The sequence below is a fragment of the Setaria viridis genome, chromosome 5, assembly GCF_005286985.2.
Source record: "Setaria viridis chromosome 5, Setaria_viridis_v4.0, whole genome shotgun sequence".
NCBI classification, from domain to species: domain Eukaryota; kingdom Viridiplantae; phylum Streptophyta; class Magnoliopsida; order Poales; family Poaceae; genus Setaria; species Setaria viridis.
Genome location: NC_048267.2, coordinates 3,163,834 through 3,185,920, shown reverse-complemented (window position 1 = coordinate 3,185,920; position 22,087 = coordinate 3,163,834). Strand labels below are relative to the sequence as shown.

At 47.6% G+C, this 22,087-nt stretch overlaps 2 protein-coding genes across 2 annotated transcripts; both read right to left on the bottom strand.

The window, feature by feature from the left end:
- Nucleotides 1-1,417: 1,417 nt before the first annotated feature.
- Nucleotides 1,418-3,758, bottom strand: LOC117855563 (uncharacterized). Its single transcript, XM_034737949.2, has 3 exons — nucleotides 2,836-3,758; nucleotides 2,194-2,706; nucleotides 1,418-2,090 (listed from the first exon to the last, which is right to left on the bottom strand). Exons 1-3 carry the CDS (start codon nucleotides 3,122-3,124, stop codon nucleotides 1,942-1,944), a joined length of 951 nt encoding a protein of 316 aa, XP_034593840.1. The 5' UTR covers nucleotides 3,125-3,758; the 3' UTR covers nucleotides 1,418-1,941.
- Nucleotides 3,759-18,592: 14,834 nt separating this feature from the next.
- LOC117855771 (transcription factor MYB56) lies at nucleotides 18,593-20,658 on the bottom strand. Its single transcript, XM_034738146.2, has 3 exons — nucleotides 19,760-20,658; nucleotides 19,149-19,652; nucleotides 18,593-19,053 (listed from the first exon to the last, which is right to left on the bottom strand). Exons 1-3 carry the CDS (start codon nucleotides 20,049-20,051, stop codon nucleotides 18,881-18,883), a joined length of 969 nt encoding a protein of 322 aa, XP_034594037.1. The 5' UTR covers nucleotides 20,052-20,658; the 3' UTR covers nucleotides 18,593-18,880.
- Nucleotides 20,659-22,087: the final 1,429 nt, after the last annotated feature.

Genomic DNA, 22,087 nt, shown 5'->3' with positions numbered 1-22,087 from the left:
TATCTTATCATCAAAAGGCCTAGCATCTGTCCCATGGCATATATTCCTCTTAAACGTCAAGTAATTTTTCTCTAGGCATACTTATAATTTTCTTCAGGTTGACACTTTTCGCACTCTGGTAGTGAGGCACTTGATCAGTTAGCAGAATTAGGTGTAGCTTTATCGATCACGCATATGCCGGAACAGTGATGCTGAATTGCTGATGCTGTATATTCATTCTTGCAGCTTGCCACCGTCTAGCTTTCAGCCTTTCACATAGTTGTTGAATGAGGACCGGTTCATCGATCTTTCTTTTCAGCCAGAGCAGTTACCTTACCTGTTACAGATAGAGTAGATGTCGTAGACAGACTTCACTAGAAGAACATGGATCAAACTAAACGAGTTAAAGATATGTTTTTTTTTCGCGGAGGGGGAGATTAAATTTAGTTGTTGATCCACACAAACATCACGTTGTGATGCTAAGCCTGATCCGCCCTTCAACCATGGACCCTGACGCAGTCCTCGCCCAGACGGGCAGACACGGTGGTTAGTTGAACATGACCACTTGGTTCATCAGGCACTTAGTTCAGATTTGCGTTTAGCTGAACACATACAGACGTCAGTCGAGGCCCCCAACAACTCCCAGTCAAAACCTCACCAGAACTGCAAATACACACCGAATCTGTTACATCCACGGTTTGGTTTCGTTGCGCCCCTGCTGATCGAATTTCAAACTAATCCGTGTAGCTTTCGTACTCGCGTCGCACCGACAGTAACTGTATTCAGTGAAACGATCACTGACGGTTTACTCGCTCATGAATCTGCCGCAGATTTTTTGTTTTCTTTGCAGTGGCCGGTGAGCAAGGAAGCCGCTGCTGCAGTAGTTCCGTTTCATCAACTGCTTGCGCAAGGCGAGTGACCGGGAGGGAGGCGAAGGACAGCAACGGGCGTTGCAACAGCAGTTTCGTTGGCGTGCAGGAAATCCGCTGCTACAGTCCAGCAACGGAAACCCACGAAACCAGGGCAGATGGGGATGGGGGAGAGAGAGAGAGAGAGAGAGAGAGAGGAGCCGAGGGAAGTTTCAGGAGAAGCCGGTGGGGGTGAAAATGACCTGCCTGTGCTGCCTTTGGAAATTAAGCACCTGCTATGCTACCAGATGAGAACGTTGGTGTCAGAGGGGGTTGTTCTTGTTGATCGGCGCAACAAGAAGGCAGCGCCATCCGCCGTTTCCTTGTTGCGCGGCGCGGCGCGGCGCGGCTTAGTAAACTGAGTGAGCCTTTGTTTGTGCTCGGCGTTCACCTGCCGCCGGCCTGAAAGCACAGTGACAATATGGACAGAGACATGGAGGAGGACATCATGCAATGCAATGCTATGCAGGGATCGATCACACGAGCCATAGAGATTGGTGCTGAAGCACTGCAACAACAAGATTGCAACATGGTTGGGAATCGGTTCTTGTTGTTCATCTTCTTCTTCGTACAAAGGGAAGAGAAGGGGGAGAAAAAGAAAATGAAATAACAGAACAGAGCATGGAAAGAAGAGAGAGGGAGACGGTAAAAAGAGGAGGCAGCAGCAGAGAGTATCTGATCTGCCTTTGCCTTGCGCGGTTTGCGTTACAAGCGGTTTCTTTTGCATCCACCCATTCACAACCAGAGCATCAACATTGAACAATCTCGTCGATCTCATCTCACCTGCTTGTTGGTTGCAACTCGTCTCGTCTCCCAAGCAGAGTCATCAGCAGCGGCAAAACTGAGGTGTGAGTCAGAATCAGCAATGCCACGCTGCCCCACACCAACACGAATCGGCCACCGTTCGTCTCCTCTCCTCTCCCAGCCTTGTTCTTGGTGATTAACTTCTTAACCTAAGCTAAGCTAAGCACGTTCGGGTTCATCCTCGTCGTCACCGGGGCTCTCGTCTTTGACCGCCTCCGGTACGTACAACCGCCGCCCGATGGGCCACCGATCATGTCGCGCCCACGCCGAGGAAGTCGAAGAAGGTCAGCGCGACCTTGTCGTCGGAGCGCGCCTCCCGGTGGCGCGCCGCCGACGGCGCGGAGAAGGCGGACCGCGCGCTCGGCGCGAACGCGGCGGCGCGCGGGGCCGCGTCGTAGCCTGCGAGACAAAGCACACGCACAAAACGGCACGTCAGCTTGGGCACGACGTGGGAACGCACCATCAGAGCAGACCATGCAGCGACGAAGTCGAGGACACTTACCGGGATTGTACGCGCTCTGGTAGAAGCAGGGGGCGGAACCGAGGGAGAGGTCGGTGGTGCAGGTGGACGCGGACTCGTCGGACTCGCCGCCGCTGTACGCGCGGGTGTCCGCCGCCGCTGCCTCCGTGGGGACGCCGTGCGCGCCGGCGGCGGTGGCGGTGGCGGCGGCGTGGAACGGCAGCGGAGGGGAGCCGGCGTAGTGGTGGTGGTGGAGGACGACGACGGGGGCGTAGTGCTGCGGCGGCGCGGGCCCCGGCGAGGACGAGGACGACGAGGAGGTCTTGCGGCGGCGGAGCGCGCCGGACTGCTCTCGCTGCTTGCGCGCCATGAGGACGTGCCAGTGGTTCTTGACGGCGTTGTCGGTGCGCCCTGGGAAGAGGCGGGCGATGAGCGCCCACTTGTTGCCGTAGGCGCGGTGCGCCGCCAGGAGGCGCTCCTCCTCCTCCTCCGAGAACGCCCGGCGGTTGATCCGAGGGTCCAGCTGGTTGAACCACCGAAGCCGGCAGCTCTTCCCTGCTCCATTATTATTCCGTCCAGAGCACACATCGGTCAGGAACACGAACAAACGATTGAAACCTTTTTTCTCTCTTCTTTCCTCGGATAAAGAATGCACGTTCGAATCCACCACATTGCAGTACTCACCTGATCGGCCGTCGAGCTTCTCGGCGATGAGATTCCAGTTCTGGGGCCCGTACTGCGCGACGAGCTCCTTGAGCTTGGCGTCCTCGGCGGGGCGCCAGTGGCCCCTGGCGCAGAGCTTCCCCTGCCCACCGCCGCCGCCGTGCCCGTGGCCGGCGTCGCCGTCCTCCACGTCGTCGACATGGTACACCTCGTCGGCGGCGTCCCGATGCCGCTGCTCGTCGCGGAACGAGGCCAGAGCCGCCGCCGGCGGCGGAGCGGCGCCAAAGAAGGCAGCCATCTCGTGAGCCATGCGGGTCCGAAGCCTGATGAGAGAAGATAGATGCAGTGGAGAGGCGGAAGGAGAGGGAGGGAGAGAGAGGAGAGGGAAAGGGACAGCTTCTTGTTGCCGCTGCAATGGGAGGCGGGGCTAATATAGCAGGACGGGGAGGCGGAGGAGGCTCTTGTCTCGGCTGGAAACCACAGCACAAGCCCAACGAAACAATAAGCAGGAAATAAATGCCTTCTTGTTTTAACACTTTCTCTCTCTAGTTCTTGTGTAACCTCCTCCGTTCCTGGTTGGGTTTTGGATGCCTGCCTTTTTAGATAGAGAGAGGGAGTGGGAGATGGGATTGGTTTGGTTGGGCTTTCAGGCTTCCCTTACTTTGAGACCGTGGCAAAAGGGATGAGAGAGAATGGAGGAGAGAGAGAGAGAGTACAGCAGCAGGCGTTGTTCTTGTGTCGTCCTAGAGAGAGAATTTCTGTGATTTGTTTTTTTGGGTACATGTCCAGAGGCCGCTCGTGTGGGTTTCGGGAGTCCAACCCCAACCACTACCGGGGGCTGGAACTCTGTCCCTCCCGGCCTTGACAAACCCACCGTCAAGAGCCCTCGTCTCTATGCGCACCCACCCAAAACCCCACGATTTTTCCTCCCATTTCTATCCTCCTTCCAACCACATCGATCATCTACCCCGCCCTTGTCATTATTAGCACCGTGCATGACATAAAAATGATGGCGCTGGAAGTATCCAAGGACGGGCGGCACGAGTCCTGTGTGGAACGAAAATATTCGAGATCTTTTTGGGTTAATGACATAGAGCAAGAGGATCTTAGATGATTTTTATTATTCATTCAAGTATAAATAAGCCAGCAGCGGTTGAATGATTTGCAAACGCATAGGAGAGCTGGACGGAAAAAAGTAGAGGTGATAGATTTACAGGTCATCTGGGCTACTTGAAATGGAACATGGGAGATGCAATGGAAATCTATATGGTCAATGTCGTTCAATTCATTCTACTAAACAAGGTAAGTCATGAATGTTCATTTAGCATTGCCTTCTAATTCAAATGGTTGCACAATAACTCTATAACTGTCAAACCCCGGTGAAACAGGGTGCGTTAAGGGTCGTAGTAGTAGCACCAAAACACGCAATAACATACTCCCTTCAAACTCCAAATATCTATCATTTTGGTCATGTGCAATCAACACGATTTACTTTTGACCATCAATATATTTTTAATATAGAAATTAAAATTTAAAAATGGTATGGCTAGATTAGTCTTCAGTAATAGTTTCAAAATATTAAATGTTTGCTATATTTGGAATGTGTTCGACACTATTAGTTTATGGTCAAAACAGTATATTGGTGACTAGATCATTGTCTTGAACTACAATTATTTGAAACTCGGAGGGAGTAAACAAGTAGTTTTATTCTAAAATTGATATGACATATATGTAATGCTTCTAGCCTAAAATCATCATGATTAAAGGAGGCTGCTCATGAATAATCATAAAAGCAATGTCTATCGGGATGGTAACAGAATAATATGGACAACCCGGAATAACAAGTGGTTACAAAAGGCTACAACAAAGGGTAGCATATATTGCCTAAGTTCAAAATTGTACTTTTATTCGCAAGAATTAAGATATACATAAATGATCCAATACAAATTAGGTATTACTTTACACTACATGAAGTCACGATAGTCTATAGTAAAATTAAATAAAATATGTGTCCTTTTGTTTCTTTCTACAAGACATGCCTCCATTTCTAGATTCAAACTTCATGACATATGTTTGACTCGTGACTTGTGGAACATTCATATATGAGAGGAGTGGTAAATAAGAGTACTACCTCCAATCATAAAACCATATTGATTCAATAAATGGCACGACGACAAAATTTAACTTTTCTGTTGCAACAGATATACCCATGTACATATAATTTCTATGTCTCTAATGATACTTTAATAAGAAAGATATGTTTATATCCAAACTCAAAATTTGAACTCCATGTACATCTACAGAAACAATGAGCAGTTAACAAGAGGCGGAACTATTACTCCACCAATCTCTATATGATCTAATACTTCACAATGCAAATAACATATGCATCTCTAACAATAAAAAAACAAGTCTAAAATATATTATATGAATATCTTATGGATATGATCATGTTTATTTGAAAAGTAATCATATAATAATGATGCTTAGCTTCTTCCAAAAAGATTATTCTATTGAATAGTTTAATTTTTAAAAAAATGATATGCAATTATGTGATGCTAGTAGTCATTGCATCTCAAGTTCATCCCAATCAAATGAGGCTATTCATGAAAAATAGTACAGCATTGCTCTCTTATACAAATAGTAGTTTTAACAAAATACCCAACAAACTAAAAAAAACGCAATTACGGCTGGTTACTGTTGATGGCAGTTAGCATGCCAATTTGTGAACCGCAAGAGCACGGACCATCGTAGCTTTTCTCTTAGAATATTTCATCCAAGGTTTATCAATGCGTGGATCAGCAGTGAACTGACTAGGGTTCTCTATCTAGCTAAACGGATCTAGTCCTATCATGAAGCATGAATTACATATAAAGGTAAACCCAATCATGAGATAAGTATTATAGACAGGGTAAACAGATCACATCTATATATATAAGGTAACACAACCAAAGGTAGCATGAGCCTATTGTCTTCCTGTTGTAGTTCTAGCCAAAGTGGTAACCAATCTATGTAGCACCTTGATAAAGAGTCATCTCTAAGAAAGGCGGCTCATAAGCAGCCTACTTTCATATGGTCGCCACTGCGAGGTGCGTGTTGATGCCTCCAGTTTCCCAAAGCTTTACAGGTGTGTGTGCATCCTACCGTGTATGAAAAAAACTTACTCCATGTAATATCTTAAGAAGGCAATTAGTAGTTCTAGCCACATGTAGTGTAGTATTATTACTCCCGGTAGTGTCCCAATGGTATGCAGCCCTAAGATTAAATAAAAATACACATTTGTAAGGAAGCAAGGCCAATGAATATATTATTACTTCCAAATAAAGAAACATAACCTAGAAGTCTTTTAATTTGACAAATGAACATAGAGTTGTAGGCTACAATAGAGTTAAAAACTTCTCTTTGGTTAACACTAGATGGCGCCATGAAGTCTATGTTGACGTGACACACTGGCTAGTTTTATTGGATCTTATTTAACACCATATTATTCTACAATGTAGATAGAGTTTTTCAACTAGCTATGTAGGTAAAACTAGCCATTCAATCCACACAATTTTTGAAGCAACCTTGTAACCGTATACTCGACAAGCTAACACATCTCATGCTGCAATTGCAACAGGGTGAAATACAAACACAGAGGGGAAGGTACGCGTAGTAAAAAGGGAAGTGCATCGTACGAACACGCTACGCTACTCCTTGACGCCGTTGAAAGCCGTTTGGGTGCGGAAAAGCCATGGAACGGAACGCACAGGCAAGGGGAACGGGAGGGGGTAAAATTCAAGAAGGCATATTTCTGCGTGACGTGACGCTGGCAAAAGTACTGGCAGAGAAGGAAATTAAACCTGCACGGCTTTGCCTTTTTCCCAGCTCACCCGTTTCGTTTTGCGAGTCTTGTTCCCGTTTTACCCTCTGGACTTGCTCGCATGGTAAACCCGCAACGCCGATGGATGGACGTGTTCCTGTCCGGTTAGATGGAAATTAATAGCAAAGCAAAGCAAAGCTGCATTGTTTGTAGGAAGAGCACTGTAGTAGTAGTGGTGGTGGTAGTTTAATCTAAAAAAGTAGTAGTAGTAGTAGTAATTGGAGGGAAAGTGAACTGGATGTCAAGAGATGTTTTTGTGTTTCTCACCATAAAAAAAGAAAAAGACGTGTTCTTGTGTTTTTATTTTTGTGTTGCTGTGTTTGAGTATTGGAAAATGTGTGCAGAACGAACATCGTACTAGCTTGTAACCGAACGGGGCGGCTTGGTTTTGGCACGACGCGTGGAACGTTTCTCGAGTTGTAACCGCGTGGAGGGTAGGTAGCTGCTGCGGACATACTACATGCGCCTGGGCCTGGGCCTGGCCCTGGAACACGGTCGCTGCAGGTGCGGGAACGGTCAAAGCCAAGGAAAAGGAAGGCAAGATGAGGCACAAACTTTGTTTGCCAAAGGGGGCACCGATCAGTAGCGCTCGTTTAATTTCGTTCCTGCCTGCGGTCAAAATCACGGTTACTTTAGCCCGGATCGCTTGATTCATTCCCGGGAATTAGCTTTGTCCTGTTATCACCACCAGGACTGCGGGCAGCAGCAGCCGCGATTGTGCTGGGCAGGCGCGACCGTGGTCGGCAAGCAAGGCGATCCAGGCCAGGCATCCGTTTCCCAGCCCGACGACGGCAAAATTGGCACTGCGTCGTGGCATCCGGCCAGGGGGCAGTCGAGTCCGTTGGTGCGCAGGCAGGTTTCGCGTGATGAGGCTAGCGGTTAGTGGCGTGGCGAGCGTAACGACGGAGCCGCAGGAAGAAGCGGGCAGCAGAGCAAAGAAACCGCCGTCCGTCGATGGCTTTGCTTCCACCTCGGCACTCGGCTGCTGCTACCCTCCGCCTGATCGTTCATGCCCCCTTTCGGCAGAGCGCGGCACGCCTCTAATGCCACTAAGACGTGGTTACGGGAAAAACAGTTATCGTCAATTAACCATTTTTCTGGTTATACGATGATAAAGCAAGCAACGAAGCAAAAACAAACAAACCGTGCTAGGACGTACTATCCGGTAGTATCCTTTTTTCCCTTTTCCACATGAACGCATCAACTAATCACTGACAGAAAAAAGGGCCTGAAAGGAGGAAGAGGGGGCTAGCAGCTCGCAGCAGTACAAATTTGACTAAGTACATGACTAGTACATGTGCTGATGTGCAGTGTAGCAGCAGCAACAGCAGAGACCAACGACATCAAGTACCTGCCTGCCGTAAAGACACGAGGAGTTTAGTAGTAGTAGACGGGAGAAACCGGAGGCCCTCCGCGTCGCTCCCAGGCGGCGCCGAGGGCGACTACCACCGCCAGCCAAAAAAGTCCCCGCTCGACTCCCCTCACCGCCATTGCCGCCGCCGGCACTCCAAGTGGCGCTCGTCGTTCCCCCTTCTAACTACCTCTGTTTCTCCCTCTCGTTTCTTCCTTGAGGCCAACGATGGAGCAAACCAGAGGGCCGGCCACCAAACATAGCTGCTCCGTCCCATGCAAAGGACACATCCGGTCTGGAGAGGCTTGCTAGAGGCCTGATGTAGTGCCGAAGCACCTGGATCTAGCTGCTCCCCGTCGATGCTGGGTCAGGCCTACAAATCCAGCGAGGGCACCTCTTGCTCGTCAAGCCTGCAGATCCAGCGCAGGCACCGTTTGCTCATCCAGTGCAGGCACACCGTGACCGGGCACCGTAGGCTAAGGTCGGCGCACACCTCAGGTGGGCAACGCCTCGAGAAGCAAGGGGTAAGCCAATCGCGACCTTTGGAGGACTAGTCTGCCCCGGATCTGGAAAATCCTGGAGGGGAAGCTCGGGGCTCCCTAGGCGTTCCTCTCTCAGATTTTGCGGACTAGGCTGACGCCGGTCGACACCATGTTGTGGCTTCCGTTGTCCTCGATGCAGGCGGATCCACCGGAGCTCCTTACCATGCATTGCCTGGGCCTGGGACTGGGTGGGGTGGCGCGTGGTGGCGGCAGCCGGTGAGGCTGCTGTCTATATATGTGCGCCAGTGGTGTGAGTCGCCGACGAAAGCCTAGTTTCCTACCTGCGACAACAACGATGCCTGCGGGCGCTGTTCTCCTCCATGAAGGCGTTGTCTTGCGACTCCTATACCATCTCCATCGCTGGTACCGTTCACAGATGTGGCGGAGGCTGTTGTGCAGTGAAAGCTTCGCGCCGGAGTGCGAGGGTGTCTCACCTTTGCACAATCAGTTGTGGTCCTCGGCTGCTCGGTGCCTCCTATCTTCTTCATCTCTTCATTGTCGGTATATTTCTTGCACTTGTTGACATTGGTTGTTGGCTATCGTCGTGGTTCGGCGAGTGTCCCCCATTTGGTGCCTCTACTCAGTTGGCGCTCTTCTTGTTGATGGTGCCATCAAAATTTATGCCAGATGGTGTTTCCACCTCTTCCACCATTCCCCTTCAAGGTTTCCTCCCCTTGAATGGCAGTGGATGATGGTATGTGGAGCTTGGATGTCCTTCTAAAGGTGTTACCATTAGTTTCAAGGAAGATCGTCGTGTCCGGTAGGCTCTGGTTTGTGCACCTCTCGCCACCTTTAATCCCCCTTCGTTGATGGTCCCTCAGATGGAGGGCAACAACGAAGCGGCGTAGCTACGAGGGGTGGTGTGGTCGTTGTTGGTGTTTAGACTCGGCAACCTACCGAGGGGGTGCCCGAGGTAGTGTTTTATGCATGGGGCTCGCCGAGATCAGGAACTCGAAGGTGAACTCGAACACACGATTTAGACAGGGTCGGACCGCTGAATAGCATAATACCCTACGTCATGTGTGTTGGTTGTGTTGTATTGGATTGAACTTGTTTGGAGGAGGTCCCTAGCTCGCCTTATATTGCCGGGGCAGGGTTACAGGTCAGTTGTTTACAAGAATACTAGTCGGATTCGACTAGTGAGTCCTACTCTAATTGCTACGAATAGTTTCCTAATTCTCGACTAGCTCTTGTCCTCCACGTAGACCACGTCGTCCTGCACCGAGCCTCGGATCTAGGACTGTCCAAACCTTCTAATAGGTCCATAGATGTATGGGCGACAGTCGTGCAATGGTCAGGGCGTATTGGCGAGTATGTTGTTTAATGGTGGCTCTAATCAGTTGGTTGTTCTTCGGCTTGTGTCATGACTTGTGTCTGAATTGTATACGTGTTGTATTTCTTTGTGGTGTCTAGTTGTACTCTTATTTTGTTGCTGAAAACCTTGTACTGTTTTGGTCTGCTCAAGACCTTTAAATGAAATTCAGGTGGGATTCTCTCCCCGTTGACCGTCAAAAAAAAAGTTCAGTAGTAGTAACTCCTGCGTTTTCAGACCCAACTATTCAAAAGGGAACCCTGCAGCGGCCTCCTCTGCTACCCCCTTCATCACGCCTGCTCAGGTTCAGCGGCATGCAGAGACCCTTCAATCCTGCTGCTACCCTCCTCTTCACTGTGCCCTGCGCGTACTCGCTCCAATGGCAGGGCCAGGAGCAGGTTGATTCTAGTAGATCTCGCCATTTGTTTGTTTGTTTGGCTTGTCTCTTGTCTTGACCCTCGCTCGCACTCGGTCTTTGCAGCACAACTCTCCTTTTCCTGTTCCTGATAACGACAGTCAACTAGCTCCTTCCTTTTTTATCACTCTCCTGCCAGCTACCACGACTCCAGGAGAGACGAGACTGTTACATAACCGGCCGGACCAAAAAGGCTTGATGCCTCTCCTCTCCACTGCCTGAAAATTAACCGAATCCACCATTGCTGAATTGTTTTGTTCATGGCGAACATGAATACACAATGGACTCAAGAGCAGAGCAAACACATCGACTGTCTCATTACTACTGGTCTACTACTTCCTCCGTTCCAAATTATAAGTGATTTCAACTTTCTTAGAAAGTCAAATCATCTCAAATTTGACCAAATTTATACAATAAAGTACTAATATTCATAATACCATGCAAGTATCATTAGTTTTTTTATTAAATAAATTTTTATAATATATCTATTCGGTACCATAAATATTTATGATTTTCTATAATTTTGATCAAATATAAAATAATTTGACTCTCTAAAAAAATTGAAATGACTTATAACTTGGAACGGGAACGGGAGTACATACTGAAAGCAGGAAATCTTATCTTTTTTGTGCATATTTAATGGTGGGGATTTGGACATGTGCGGTGCAGCGAGGCGCTCAAAGATCCCGGCGCTGTTAATGATCCATGCACGTATGCTTTCCGCACTCGCAAACCCTATTAAATTTAAAATAATCGGCATCTTGGCCTTTCCCGGGTCAACAATGTCTGCCCGGATCGTGGCCATTGTTCCCCCTGCTTCCTTCCTCCATCTACTGCCGCAGCGGCGGCGCCGGCGCCGCCCTAATCATCTGGCTTTGCGTCGTTAACCCACCCACTTTAAAACTAACTCGTTGGAGAAGGCACTGCAGGTAGCCAGGTCCATCAACTCATTGCATGCTTCCGTTCGTTCATCTCTGCTTGCATGACATGGCTCATGAGTGAGTGAGTGGTAACGGTGACGTGGATGATGTGTCACTTTTGCGAGGCTCAATGCGTACGATCGAATGAATCAGTTTCCGCTGCGGAGTTTTTCTTTCTCTTCTTTTCCTTTCAGCGAGTATGTATACTGCTGCTGGCTAGGGCAATCATGGATGGATGGGGGCCGAAGCTAGGGTAGGCCGGCCTCTCTCAGCTTTTCGTAGTTTTGTCAAACACTCGCCTGCCGTGAACTGTTGGTGCAGTAATTTTCCTCCCTCCTGTCACTTCCATCTGGTACTGTACAAATCTAGAATATAATAGTGTAGTAGTAGTAGTATGCCTAGTAAACGCCCCTCGGATCTCTGCAAACTGCTCGAGCCTTGAATGAACATTGAGCGTTGCCATGATCCTACCGAAATGGATTCTGCATGCGCAAGTATATATTCATTTCCCACTGACCTTTTTATTTGGAGAGGGGAATCTTGTTTTCATGCTATACGGAACTAAGTTTACTCGATAGTTGCTTTATCAATGTATAAGTTTTGTGACATCAAGCTTGATATTAATTACTATCTTATTGTTATTCTTTTTTGTGTGTGGTATACATAAATTGCTAATAGAGTAATTGTTGGTGAGAGCCTTATCCTAATCAAACAGTGTATATGAGTTTGTAAAAACAGATGTCAAATATATATCTTTTCATGTACTCTCCCCGTTCCAAATTATAGGTCGTTTTAATTTTTCTAGGTTCATAGTTATTATTATGCATCTGGATATAGTGTATATCTAGGTGCATAATAAAATCTACGAACCTAGAAAAGTCACAATTTGGAACGGAGGGAGTACTTGCTATCAAATATAGGTGTGGTCCCTAAAATGCACGCTCAAACCTTCATAACCTCCAAGTTATTCTTATTGATATTACTATCTTATTGTTATTCTTTTTTGTGTGATATACATAAATTGCTAAGAGAAATTGTTGGTGAAACCCTTATCCTAACGAAACAATATATATGAGCTGTAAAAACAGATGTCAAACATATATCTTTTTTCATGTACTTGCTATCAAATATAGGTGTATCCCCAAAATGCTCGCTCAAACCTTCATGACCTCCATGTTATGTATCAACGTTGTCATGTAAAATCTATACTAGTGATGGATTCGCTAGCTGAAATATTTACGAGTTAGCCAATTTATCAATGTATTGAATGAGGCATAAATTGGATCTGGTTTGGTGAAAAGGAAGTTGGCATACCAAATGTACATATGTCCCTATAAGATATACCAAAAAAAGAAGAAGAAGAATACTAGTTCAACTCTACAAGAACAACGTATAGTACTAAAAAAAATTAGACTGCAGTGAACTAAACATCGAGGAGGAAAAGACAAGACGGGTCTTGCAGCACTAACAACAAGGCATGCATGACGGCTCAAAAACAACCAAAAACCCACGAGCAAGGATTCCCATATGCAGCAACAGGTAACTTTGGCCCCAGAAAAGGGTGGCCTCACCCAGCCCCATCTGGGGAGATTGGATTGGATCACTCACCCTGCCATTCATGAATTCCACCAAGAGGTACGTAAAAAGCAGAGAGGAGTAAAGTGGCAGCAGTAGGCCAGAAGGCAGTAGCCCTAGCTCTATCTAGCGGCATTGGCAAAAGGCAGCGCAACTGCACAAGGAACAATTTATGTCACGTACAGTACATGAAGACATGAAGTCTAGTGAGAGAGAGAAAATCAGAGAGATTCGCAGAGATAGAGAAGAGAGAGAGATTAGTGCAGGGTACTCTGGTTAAAGATTTTTGACAGGCCTAGCTAGCTAGAGTTCACAGGGCTAGCATTACCAAAGCAGCCAAGAGGCCATGCGAACACTGTTCTCCCTCTCTCTCTCTCAACCAACTGAATGGTTTCTCTCTCTATGAATTACTGCAGGTGTCAGGGAGACAGCAAAGCAAGTTGTTCCCTCCTTTCCCCTCAACTGTTGTTCGCTTCTGTTTGCCTTTCCACCTCTCTTCTTTGGCTTCTGTTCCCCACTCCCCCCGTATCCACCATTCCACCTGTTTCAGTTTCAAGCTCACGTCTCTTCTTTTTCTCCTCTTTTTCTGATTTGCTACTGTACTGCACATTGCTTCTCTTTATCCATTGCTCCAGTACTACTTTTTCTCGAGTGCATCAAAATGCCCGAGAGGAAAAGAAATTGTTGTGCATGTATAGAGTCCAGTACCAGAAGCATACGGTTGGGAAGAGAATGATCCTGTACATACCGTGTTGCCCGTGTTTGCGTGTTCATTGTAACGGGAACTATTCACTGGTGCAACAGGGTAAGAAAGGAAAACACAACGGTGATCTACAGTCAATGGACACACTGTGGGCACCCAAAGCAGAACGCCTCTCTCTCTCTGCCTCAACCAGTCACCACTGTAACGGCTCGGCGCAAGGCGACAAGCAGAGCCGGGGGGCGGGACCACCCACCTGACACCTCCTCCGCACACGCACACGCTCGGCGCCCGCGCCAGCTTTTTCCCCGACGCGCCGGCAGGTGCGGTCACCACTGGCACGATCCACGAGGTGCCTGCACCACGGGGCCCACCACCCAGGACAAACGGCGTCAACGCGTCCAGATGATGCCCCACCCGTTCTCTGTGTCTCTGGCACCCCGGCCTCCTCCTTCCCTCCTGCCGGCGACTCTAACGGCCGTGAGCGGGTGCGGGGCCGCGAGGCGATCTTGTTTGTCGGGTAGCCTGCCGGGAAAGGTCGGAAACCACTCGGCGGGCAGGAGGGGCCGGGCCCCGAGACCGCACGTGGACGCGTGGACGGCTCGATGCGACGTCTCTTGTGGGGTACGAATGGTCGCGATGATGGGCCGTCTCGTCTCATGGCGCGTGGCTCTGTTTCGGTGTGCCAGGCCCGCCGGATGCGTGGGTGGTGGTGGAGCCCAAAAACCGCTTCCTTTCTCGCTGTCGTCGTTTCGCGTCGGCCCTTCTGGGTTTGGGCTTTTCTCCTCCACGGTGCTTGCTCAATTTCTTTCACACTTGTTTCTTTTTTTCTTTTTTGAAAAGACTTTCACACTTGTTTCACCAGCAGCATGCAGGAAACAAAACGCTGGAGTAACCATTAGCATTGCCAGATTACCATGCTTGCGCTGCTCACCTACATTTCCGGATAGCTTCCTTTGCATCTTCCGCCGTTTGGCTCCTGCGCGTGCTCTTGGCCGCTGTGCTAATTCAAGTGTTGGCCGGGCTCGCGCCGAAAGCGGTTGGGTAAGCATGGCGCATGTCCTGGTAACTAGGAGCAGAGTGTGAACATGTCTCTTGGCGTATCAGGCCCTCCAGTGCTGCTGCTTGGGTTTGGGTAGGTCATTAGTCTAATCGAATCGCTCAGGTCCGTTGGTTTAGTATAATTAATGCTACTGCTAAGTACTCACTGCAGTAGTTCATCAGCTGCAAAAGCAACATCATGCCTGACGGGGTGGACCCACACACCGCAGGTTGCGCGCACGTGGGGGCTTGGACTGGAGCGCGACGCCCCGCGGCCGCTTCTCCTGCTGGCTCCGGCGGCCTCGTGCGCCCCGGCCCTGCCCCGATCGAAACCCGGCACCAGCCGCTGCGAGAAAAAGTACCTTTCATCCTGTATACATGTATATGTACGGATTATTTTTTACCTTTGTACTGGATTATAACACCACCCGATACTAAAAAGATCCCTTTTAATACCAGATGGTGTTATAATCCGGTACTAAAGGTTCTTGTAGTACCTTGTCGTAATACCACTTGTACTAAAAGCCTCTTCAAAAGTGTGCTTGGTATGTGAGATAGTAAGGAAGGCTCGCGCTAGGCTAGAGGTCCCCGAGTGTTCGTCCATATTTTTTCTTTATTTTTTAGACGAGAAAAACAGTTTAGTAACACTAACCGGTACTAATATGAGCCCTTTAGTATCGGTTATTTGACTGGTACTAAAGGACTCCTTTAACACCAGGTACCGGTTGCGAAACCGGTACCGGGAGGGTCGAGCACGGGTAACAAATGGGATTATGGGACTTTGAGCACCGACTACCTGGCCCAACTGATTAACTGGGTTAATTAACTAGTACTCCTGCTGTCCTGCTGCATGTCGTTTTTTCTAACAAGCTTGTTCCAACGACAATTTTATTATGTAATATCTGTACTTTTGTGACTTTTATTTTTTTCAAGTCATCAATAATTTGGAACGGGGAGAGTAGTACCGACCTCTTGTTAGTCTTTTATGTATCGTTAGACTTCCTTGTTGAATTATCATCCTTATTGATTTCTTTGTGACATTGTCCGAATCGCGCATTTTATATCGCGGTAGACTGGTAGTGGAACGTACCTTTCACTCCAACTGTGGCACCACAACATTTTGCTACAACGACAACGATGCTCGTCATTAAAAGATCACAATCTCCATTATCTATTCTTGTCTCCCGGGCGGTACGACGATGACATTCGAGTGTACCAAACCTTTTAACAAGGGTCAAACCAACGTCAAATTTCCAGCACAACCAAGTGCCGTTTTAACTGGCATTGGCCACATGCTTTATCTTCATCTTCTCGTGAAGCGTAATGTACAAGTTGAGGACACATCACTGAAAGCAGCGGCAGTGTGTTTTGAAGAGAAGCTTTTGTCGTGTTGGATGGATGGATCATGGATGGATATGGATGTCCTTAACCGCAGACAGGATCGAGTTAGGCAACATGTTCAGCGCCTTTTCATTCAGTTTTCTTCGCGGCCGCGTGAAGTCGTACGATCCAGTCAAAAGGCAGTGGTAGCTACAACTGCAAGTCGGTGCATGCATTACACAAGAGTTTGAGGTCCTGTTTGGATACACCAGACACAATGCTAAACTTTAGCATAGTGCTAAACTTTAGCACTTCATTTGAGGGTGCTAAAGTTTAGCACTTGGGGTTGTTTCGATACAGTGCTAAAGTTTAGCACCTTGAGTGAAAAATGACTACATTACCCTCATTTATGACTGGCTTAGGGAAAAGTGGATAGGAAAGAGAGGGGGCAACTAGGAAAAAAGTGAGCTTGGAATTACCAAGTGCTAAAAAGTGGGGTGCTAAAGTTTAGCACCCCTCTCCAAACAGGGTCTGAGTTCGTTAAAGGCTATCCGTCCTAAGTCGTTTTATCTTTTTTAATTTATAGATTTTACTATGCACCTAAATAAATATATATTATGTTTAGATTATAGTAAAACGTATGAATCTAGAAAACTCAGACCAACTTATAATTTAGGATGGAGGGAGTAGTATCATTAGTATCATCAGTGCACACGTCTACGGGCGGCAGGAGTCATATTTTCGTGCTCGTGGCAATTAGGGATCTCGACCGGCCGCCGTCAGGATGGCTTTTGCGCCTCAGGACGCAATGCAGAGAGATGGCTACATTTTGCCCGGTTCCAAGGAGAACGTGACACCTGAGGCACTGCCTTTTTTCTTTGTCCTGCTTTTGGTGGTGCTCAACGCTAGCTAGGTTCCAAGATCTGGGGTTTGTATGCGTGTGCCGCACCAGCCATCTCGGCTGTTTATTTTAAGCACGAGGAGTGGAGGACACAACAAAAATCAACACAATCCTTAACTGAGAGGTCGTTAAGCTGATCCAGTTATATATGATGAATAACTGGTGTTTAGAATTTCACCACCGGCCCAGTTTCAGTTGTGACCAGCTGCAAGCCATTTTAGTTATTAGCATCTGTGTCGGCGCATGCAGAGCAGAGGGATCGGCGCACTGGACAGTGGACCAGAGTGAGCAAAACAGGAGAGAGCTCCCAGTGCCAAGCAAACAAAGCCAAGGGCAAGCGAGCAAGAGGGATGCACCGTGCACGGGACCAGACTGATCTCAGTTCGCTACTAGTCAATTTAGCCGCTAACTAACGGAAGAATGTGCAGACCACATTATACTATATCCGAAACCTACTAACTACAGAGGCAGAGACGGTCAGAGAATCTATCTGCATCCCTGCACGATGTGGTCCAGGAGCACTGAAACTAGAGCCGTCCCCTGTTCTTAAGCTAAGCTAGTAGGAGTACCCACTAATTCCCATACTAAGCTACCTGATTTTGTTTGCCTCATGCTATCGTACTATAATGCAGGTGGCGCCTGCCTAAACCCCCTACCACCCAAACCATTTGAGTATCTTGGGTTAGCTACCTGCCCTCACTAAACACCAACGATTGCATTTCCGAGGGCACTCAAACTCCCATAAGCTCGAGATTAGTTTAAGCAGGCAGGGCGTGCAACCAATACTACTCTGTCAGTCAGTTAGAGTATAGGTCTAGTCAAAATTAACGGTGAGGAGGCCGGTCAATACTGCGTGTGTGCATCCTCGTTCCAAACGCCGGCCGGCCGGCCGGCGCGGCCAGCCATGCATGCACGTGCCGTATGTGCAAAGCCGTATGTGCTGTCGTAGGAGAATAGAGTGTCAGTAGGCTTGGTTAGGCATGGATACTTTTTTTTGTTACAGGAGAGAGGTTCTCCAATTAACCGAGCTCCCATGCAGTCTCAGATCAGCTCGCCCCAAGCACAGTCTCGGCTCGGCTCACAACAAAACCGAGCTTTTGTGAGATGCATATGCTTTCTGATTTAGAGGTGACTGACAAGCGTATATAATGATCACCTTTTCTTATTGTATTCTTCTACTTAAATGAGAGTCTCGCACCATTTTTTTTTTCTACCATTACATCCACGATACCTGTTAGTTGTTATTGGTATATGTGTTTCTATCTATGACATAACATTTCCTTTCATTTTTACATTAGTATTTAAATAGCACTAGACAATAAGAGAAATACCTAAATTAATAAATGCATAGATGAAAACCACATGGAACAATGCAGGGCAATGGTAGTTTATGTCAATTTTATTAGAATGATAGATGAGGGTAACTTAGAAGCATGCATTTGGGGTATTTTAGGCTAATTTATTAATGACATATGCATGCAGGTAATTTATAAGCATGTATTAGGTGCACCTTTATTTTGTAATGATAGATGTTGAGTGATTTTTTTTAAACATATGTGGACAACTTAGGAACATGTATTAGGGTTTTGGGTTAACTTTTTTATTATAGCAAAGGTGATTAATTTAGAAACAAATATGAATTACTGGCTATTTGTTACATATGATGATTTGAGTCCATGGAATGTCTACTTCTTAAGCATACTTTTGCGAACTCCTCCTTTTTTAGCATGTCTCATCTAATATTAACGTGGAGGGTTACAAAAACCTTCCAATTAATAGTAGTATAAAATGAGAGAAACGACCTAACTACTTCTATTCTGTAAGAGTTAAACCACTATATTCACCGACAAAAAGAAACGAGTTAAACCAGTATCTGAAACAGTTCATAGTTACTTGGTGGAAGATTCCTCTGTCCCCATCAGCACCTACGCAGGATTTCAGAACTCTTCTTACAGCATCCTAGGCCAAATTTCAGATGATGATGGTAACTACATCTCTGGGTCTTTGGGCAGTAAAAAAAAAAAAATCCTAATCTCAGACTGGCTTCATCCTGACCACGGGGGATTTGATGTTTGCTAACCCCACTCCACTCCTCCTGTACACCACCGGCACTCGCCAGGGCCGTGATCATGTCGCACCAACGCCGAGGAAGTCGAAGAAGGGCCGGGCGAGCTTGCCGCAGCCGTTGTCGGAGGCCGCCGCCCGGTGGCGCGCTGGCGAGCAAACGGAGAACGCGGAGCGCGCGCTGGGCGCGAGCGCGGCCGGCGTGGGCGCGGCGGCGCAAGGGGCCATGTCGCAGCCTGCGGCGCGGACAGACAAAAACAGACACCATGTCAGTGGATGAACACGCCGTGAGATTGACGAGAGCAAAGTTTGCAGGGATGAGGACTCTTACCATCGTAGGAACTCTGGTAGAAGCAGGGGACGGCGGCGGCGCCGACGGAGCCGAGGGAGAGGTCGGTGGTGCAGGTGGACGCGGACTCTTCGGACTCCCCGCCGCTGTGCGCACGGGTGGCGGCCGCCGCCGCCTCCGTGTGGATGTCGTGCTGGATGCGCGCACCGCCGGCGTGGAATGGCGGTGGAGGCGAGCTATAGTGGTGGTGAACGGCGACAGCGACGGCGTGGGTGGGGGCGGTGGCCAACGACGACAGGGAACACGAGGAGGGCTTGCGGCGGCGGAGCGCGCCGGACTGCTCGCGCTGCCTGCGCGCCGCGAGGACGTGCCAGTGGTTCTTGACGGCGTTGTCGGTGCGGCCGGGGAAGAGGCGGGCGATGAGCGCCCACTTGTTGCCGTAGGCGCGGTGCGCCGCCAGCAGCCGCTCCTCCTCCTCCTCCGAGAAGGCCCGGCGGTTGATGCGCGGGTCCAGCTGGTTGAACCACCGCAGCCGGCAGCTCTTCCCTGCTCCATTATTCCATCCATCAGAGCACACATGGATCAGGATTCAGGAACAAGAAGCAGGCGAGACGAAAATGCATGGTTGAATCCACCGCATTGCGTCGTGTTACCTGATCTGCCGTCGAGCTTCTCGGCGATGAGGTTCCAGTTCTGGGGGCCGTGCTGCGCCACGAGCTCCTTGAGCTTGGCGTCCTCGGCGGGCCGCCAGTGGCCCCTCGCGCAGAGCTTCCCCTGCCCACGGCCGCAGCTAATCTCCTCTGGGTCCTCTACATGGCCGTGGTACACCTCCTCCGAAACGACGGCCTGCTCCTGTTCCTGGTGGTGGTGGAAGCGGAACGGATACAGAGCCGCCGCCGGTGGAGCACGGCCGGAGAAACAAACCATCTCATGATCATGAGCCATCTGGGCCCAAGGTTTGAGGAGAGATATTGAGAGGAAGCTGCAACCGAAAATGGAGAAGACAGGAGCAGAGGGAAAGGGACTGCTTGCTGCCGCTGCAAAGGGAGGCTGGCTAATATAGGAGGCGGCTGAGGCTCTTGCTCTGGCTCGAACACTCCAACAAAATGCCTGCTTCTTTTATCTCTCTTTGTTTCTAGTTTTTTTTTTTAAGTTGGATGCCTCGGCTTTTAGAGAGATGGACATGGGATGGGTTTGGCTGTAATTTCAGGCTTCCCTTCCCTGAACTTCTATGACTATGATAGCATAAGGGAGGCAGAGACAGATTGGTCATCCCCAGGATCCGATACACTCTTCAACTTCCAAGTTGTGTAAACTCAGCTGCCCGATTTTTCCTCGAGCGGACCGATCGTGCTGCTACAGTACTCGGGGTGTTTATGATTTGTTTTCCTTGGGTTCATCTTCAGAGGCCGCTCGTGTGGGTTTGGGGAGTCCAACTCCAACCAGGCAACCACTACCTGTGGCTGTGGTGTGGAACATTTTTGTCTCTCCTCTCATCGACAAACCCACCAGGACCCCGTCCTCCCTACGCGCACCCACAGTCCCACACAGAGAGTACAAGATTTCATCCTCGTTCCAACCACACCCATCATTAACCCCCCATGACATTATTAGCACCATATGACAGTGTGACATCAAAATAATCACAAGGATGTATAGCATCCAAGGATTGGCAGCATGAGTTCTGTGTGTGAAAAACATTCAAGGTTTGTTTTCTCGATTCAACATGGTTCCATCATTTGGCCAACAACAAGTGTGCGTGGGAAGATCCTCTAAACCCAAAAAATGTAGCATTTTTTATGAGAATATGTTGAGGATAAAATGTGCATGTGAGTTCTTATTTAATATTAGCCAAAGGTTCTTCAAATTGGATTCATATATTGCTAAAAGCGTGATCTCGTGACCCGAGGTGGCCTACAAATAATCGTGTATTTCACAAATCAAAATGTAAACAGCATAAATGTACCTCCAAGGGAAAAAAATAGAGTTCTTTTTTAAAAAAGCTGTTCCGACAAGATCACATAGTACACGAATATTTTATTTGAAAAATATAGTAGTTCCTTGGTTTCCTACTAACGTTTGTTTTATTGAATTTAAATACTAATATAAATTGTACAAACTACATAAAGCTTCCACCTAGCTAGGTAGGTTAAACTAGCATTTCGATCTACCTACATGAAAGCACATTTCGTACGGAATATGGTGAAATACAAATGGTAATGCAGTAATTCTGTTCCACGGTCAAGAAGGAATGGATGGAACGCAGATGGAAACAAGGGGTAAGGAAAAAAAATTGAAAAACATAGCACTATAGCTGCTGCGACATGAGATCGGAGAAGCAGAGAAATTGCGAGGAAGCCTGCACGACTTTTGTCCCCTGCTCGCCCTTTTAACTCTTTCCTTGTTTTGTCCTTGGTACTCCAAATGGCAAAAGGTAATTTCCAGAACTAGTCCATAGTGCTCCCGCAGGGGCTAATATTCTTAAAAATTATTAAATCTGAAAATTATTTAGAAATTAAACTTCTAGCTAATAATTAAAATTGTTTACCTACTATTATCTCATTTTTTCAATACTTCAACATAATACTTATGTACTTATCTTTATTTGGTTGTGATTGATTTTTAATTAGTAATTACTCTGTAAAATTTTTGATCCACATTCACACTTTTTTCATTTTGTATCGCACCACCATATATTGTGTTTAGCATAAAAATCTATATTTTTCATCAATTCCTCACATACATATATAAATGGTCTAAATGGTGACACTCATCATATGTATATACTTTAACTTAACTTAGTATCTCTATATTAATAATGACATAGATAGGTAATTTAGAATCATGTATTAGTTTACTTTTGGACATTTCTATATGATGCACGTGAAGATAATTAGATTAAGATTTATGTGTTTACTTTATGTTATTTTTAATAACGATGTACGTGGCTAACTTAGATACAAGTTAGATACAAGTTTAGA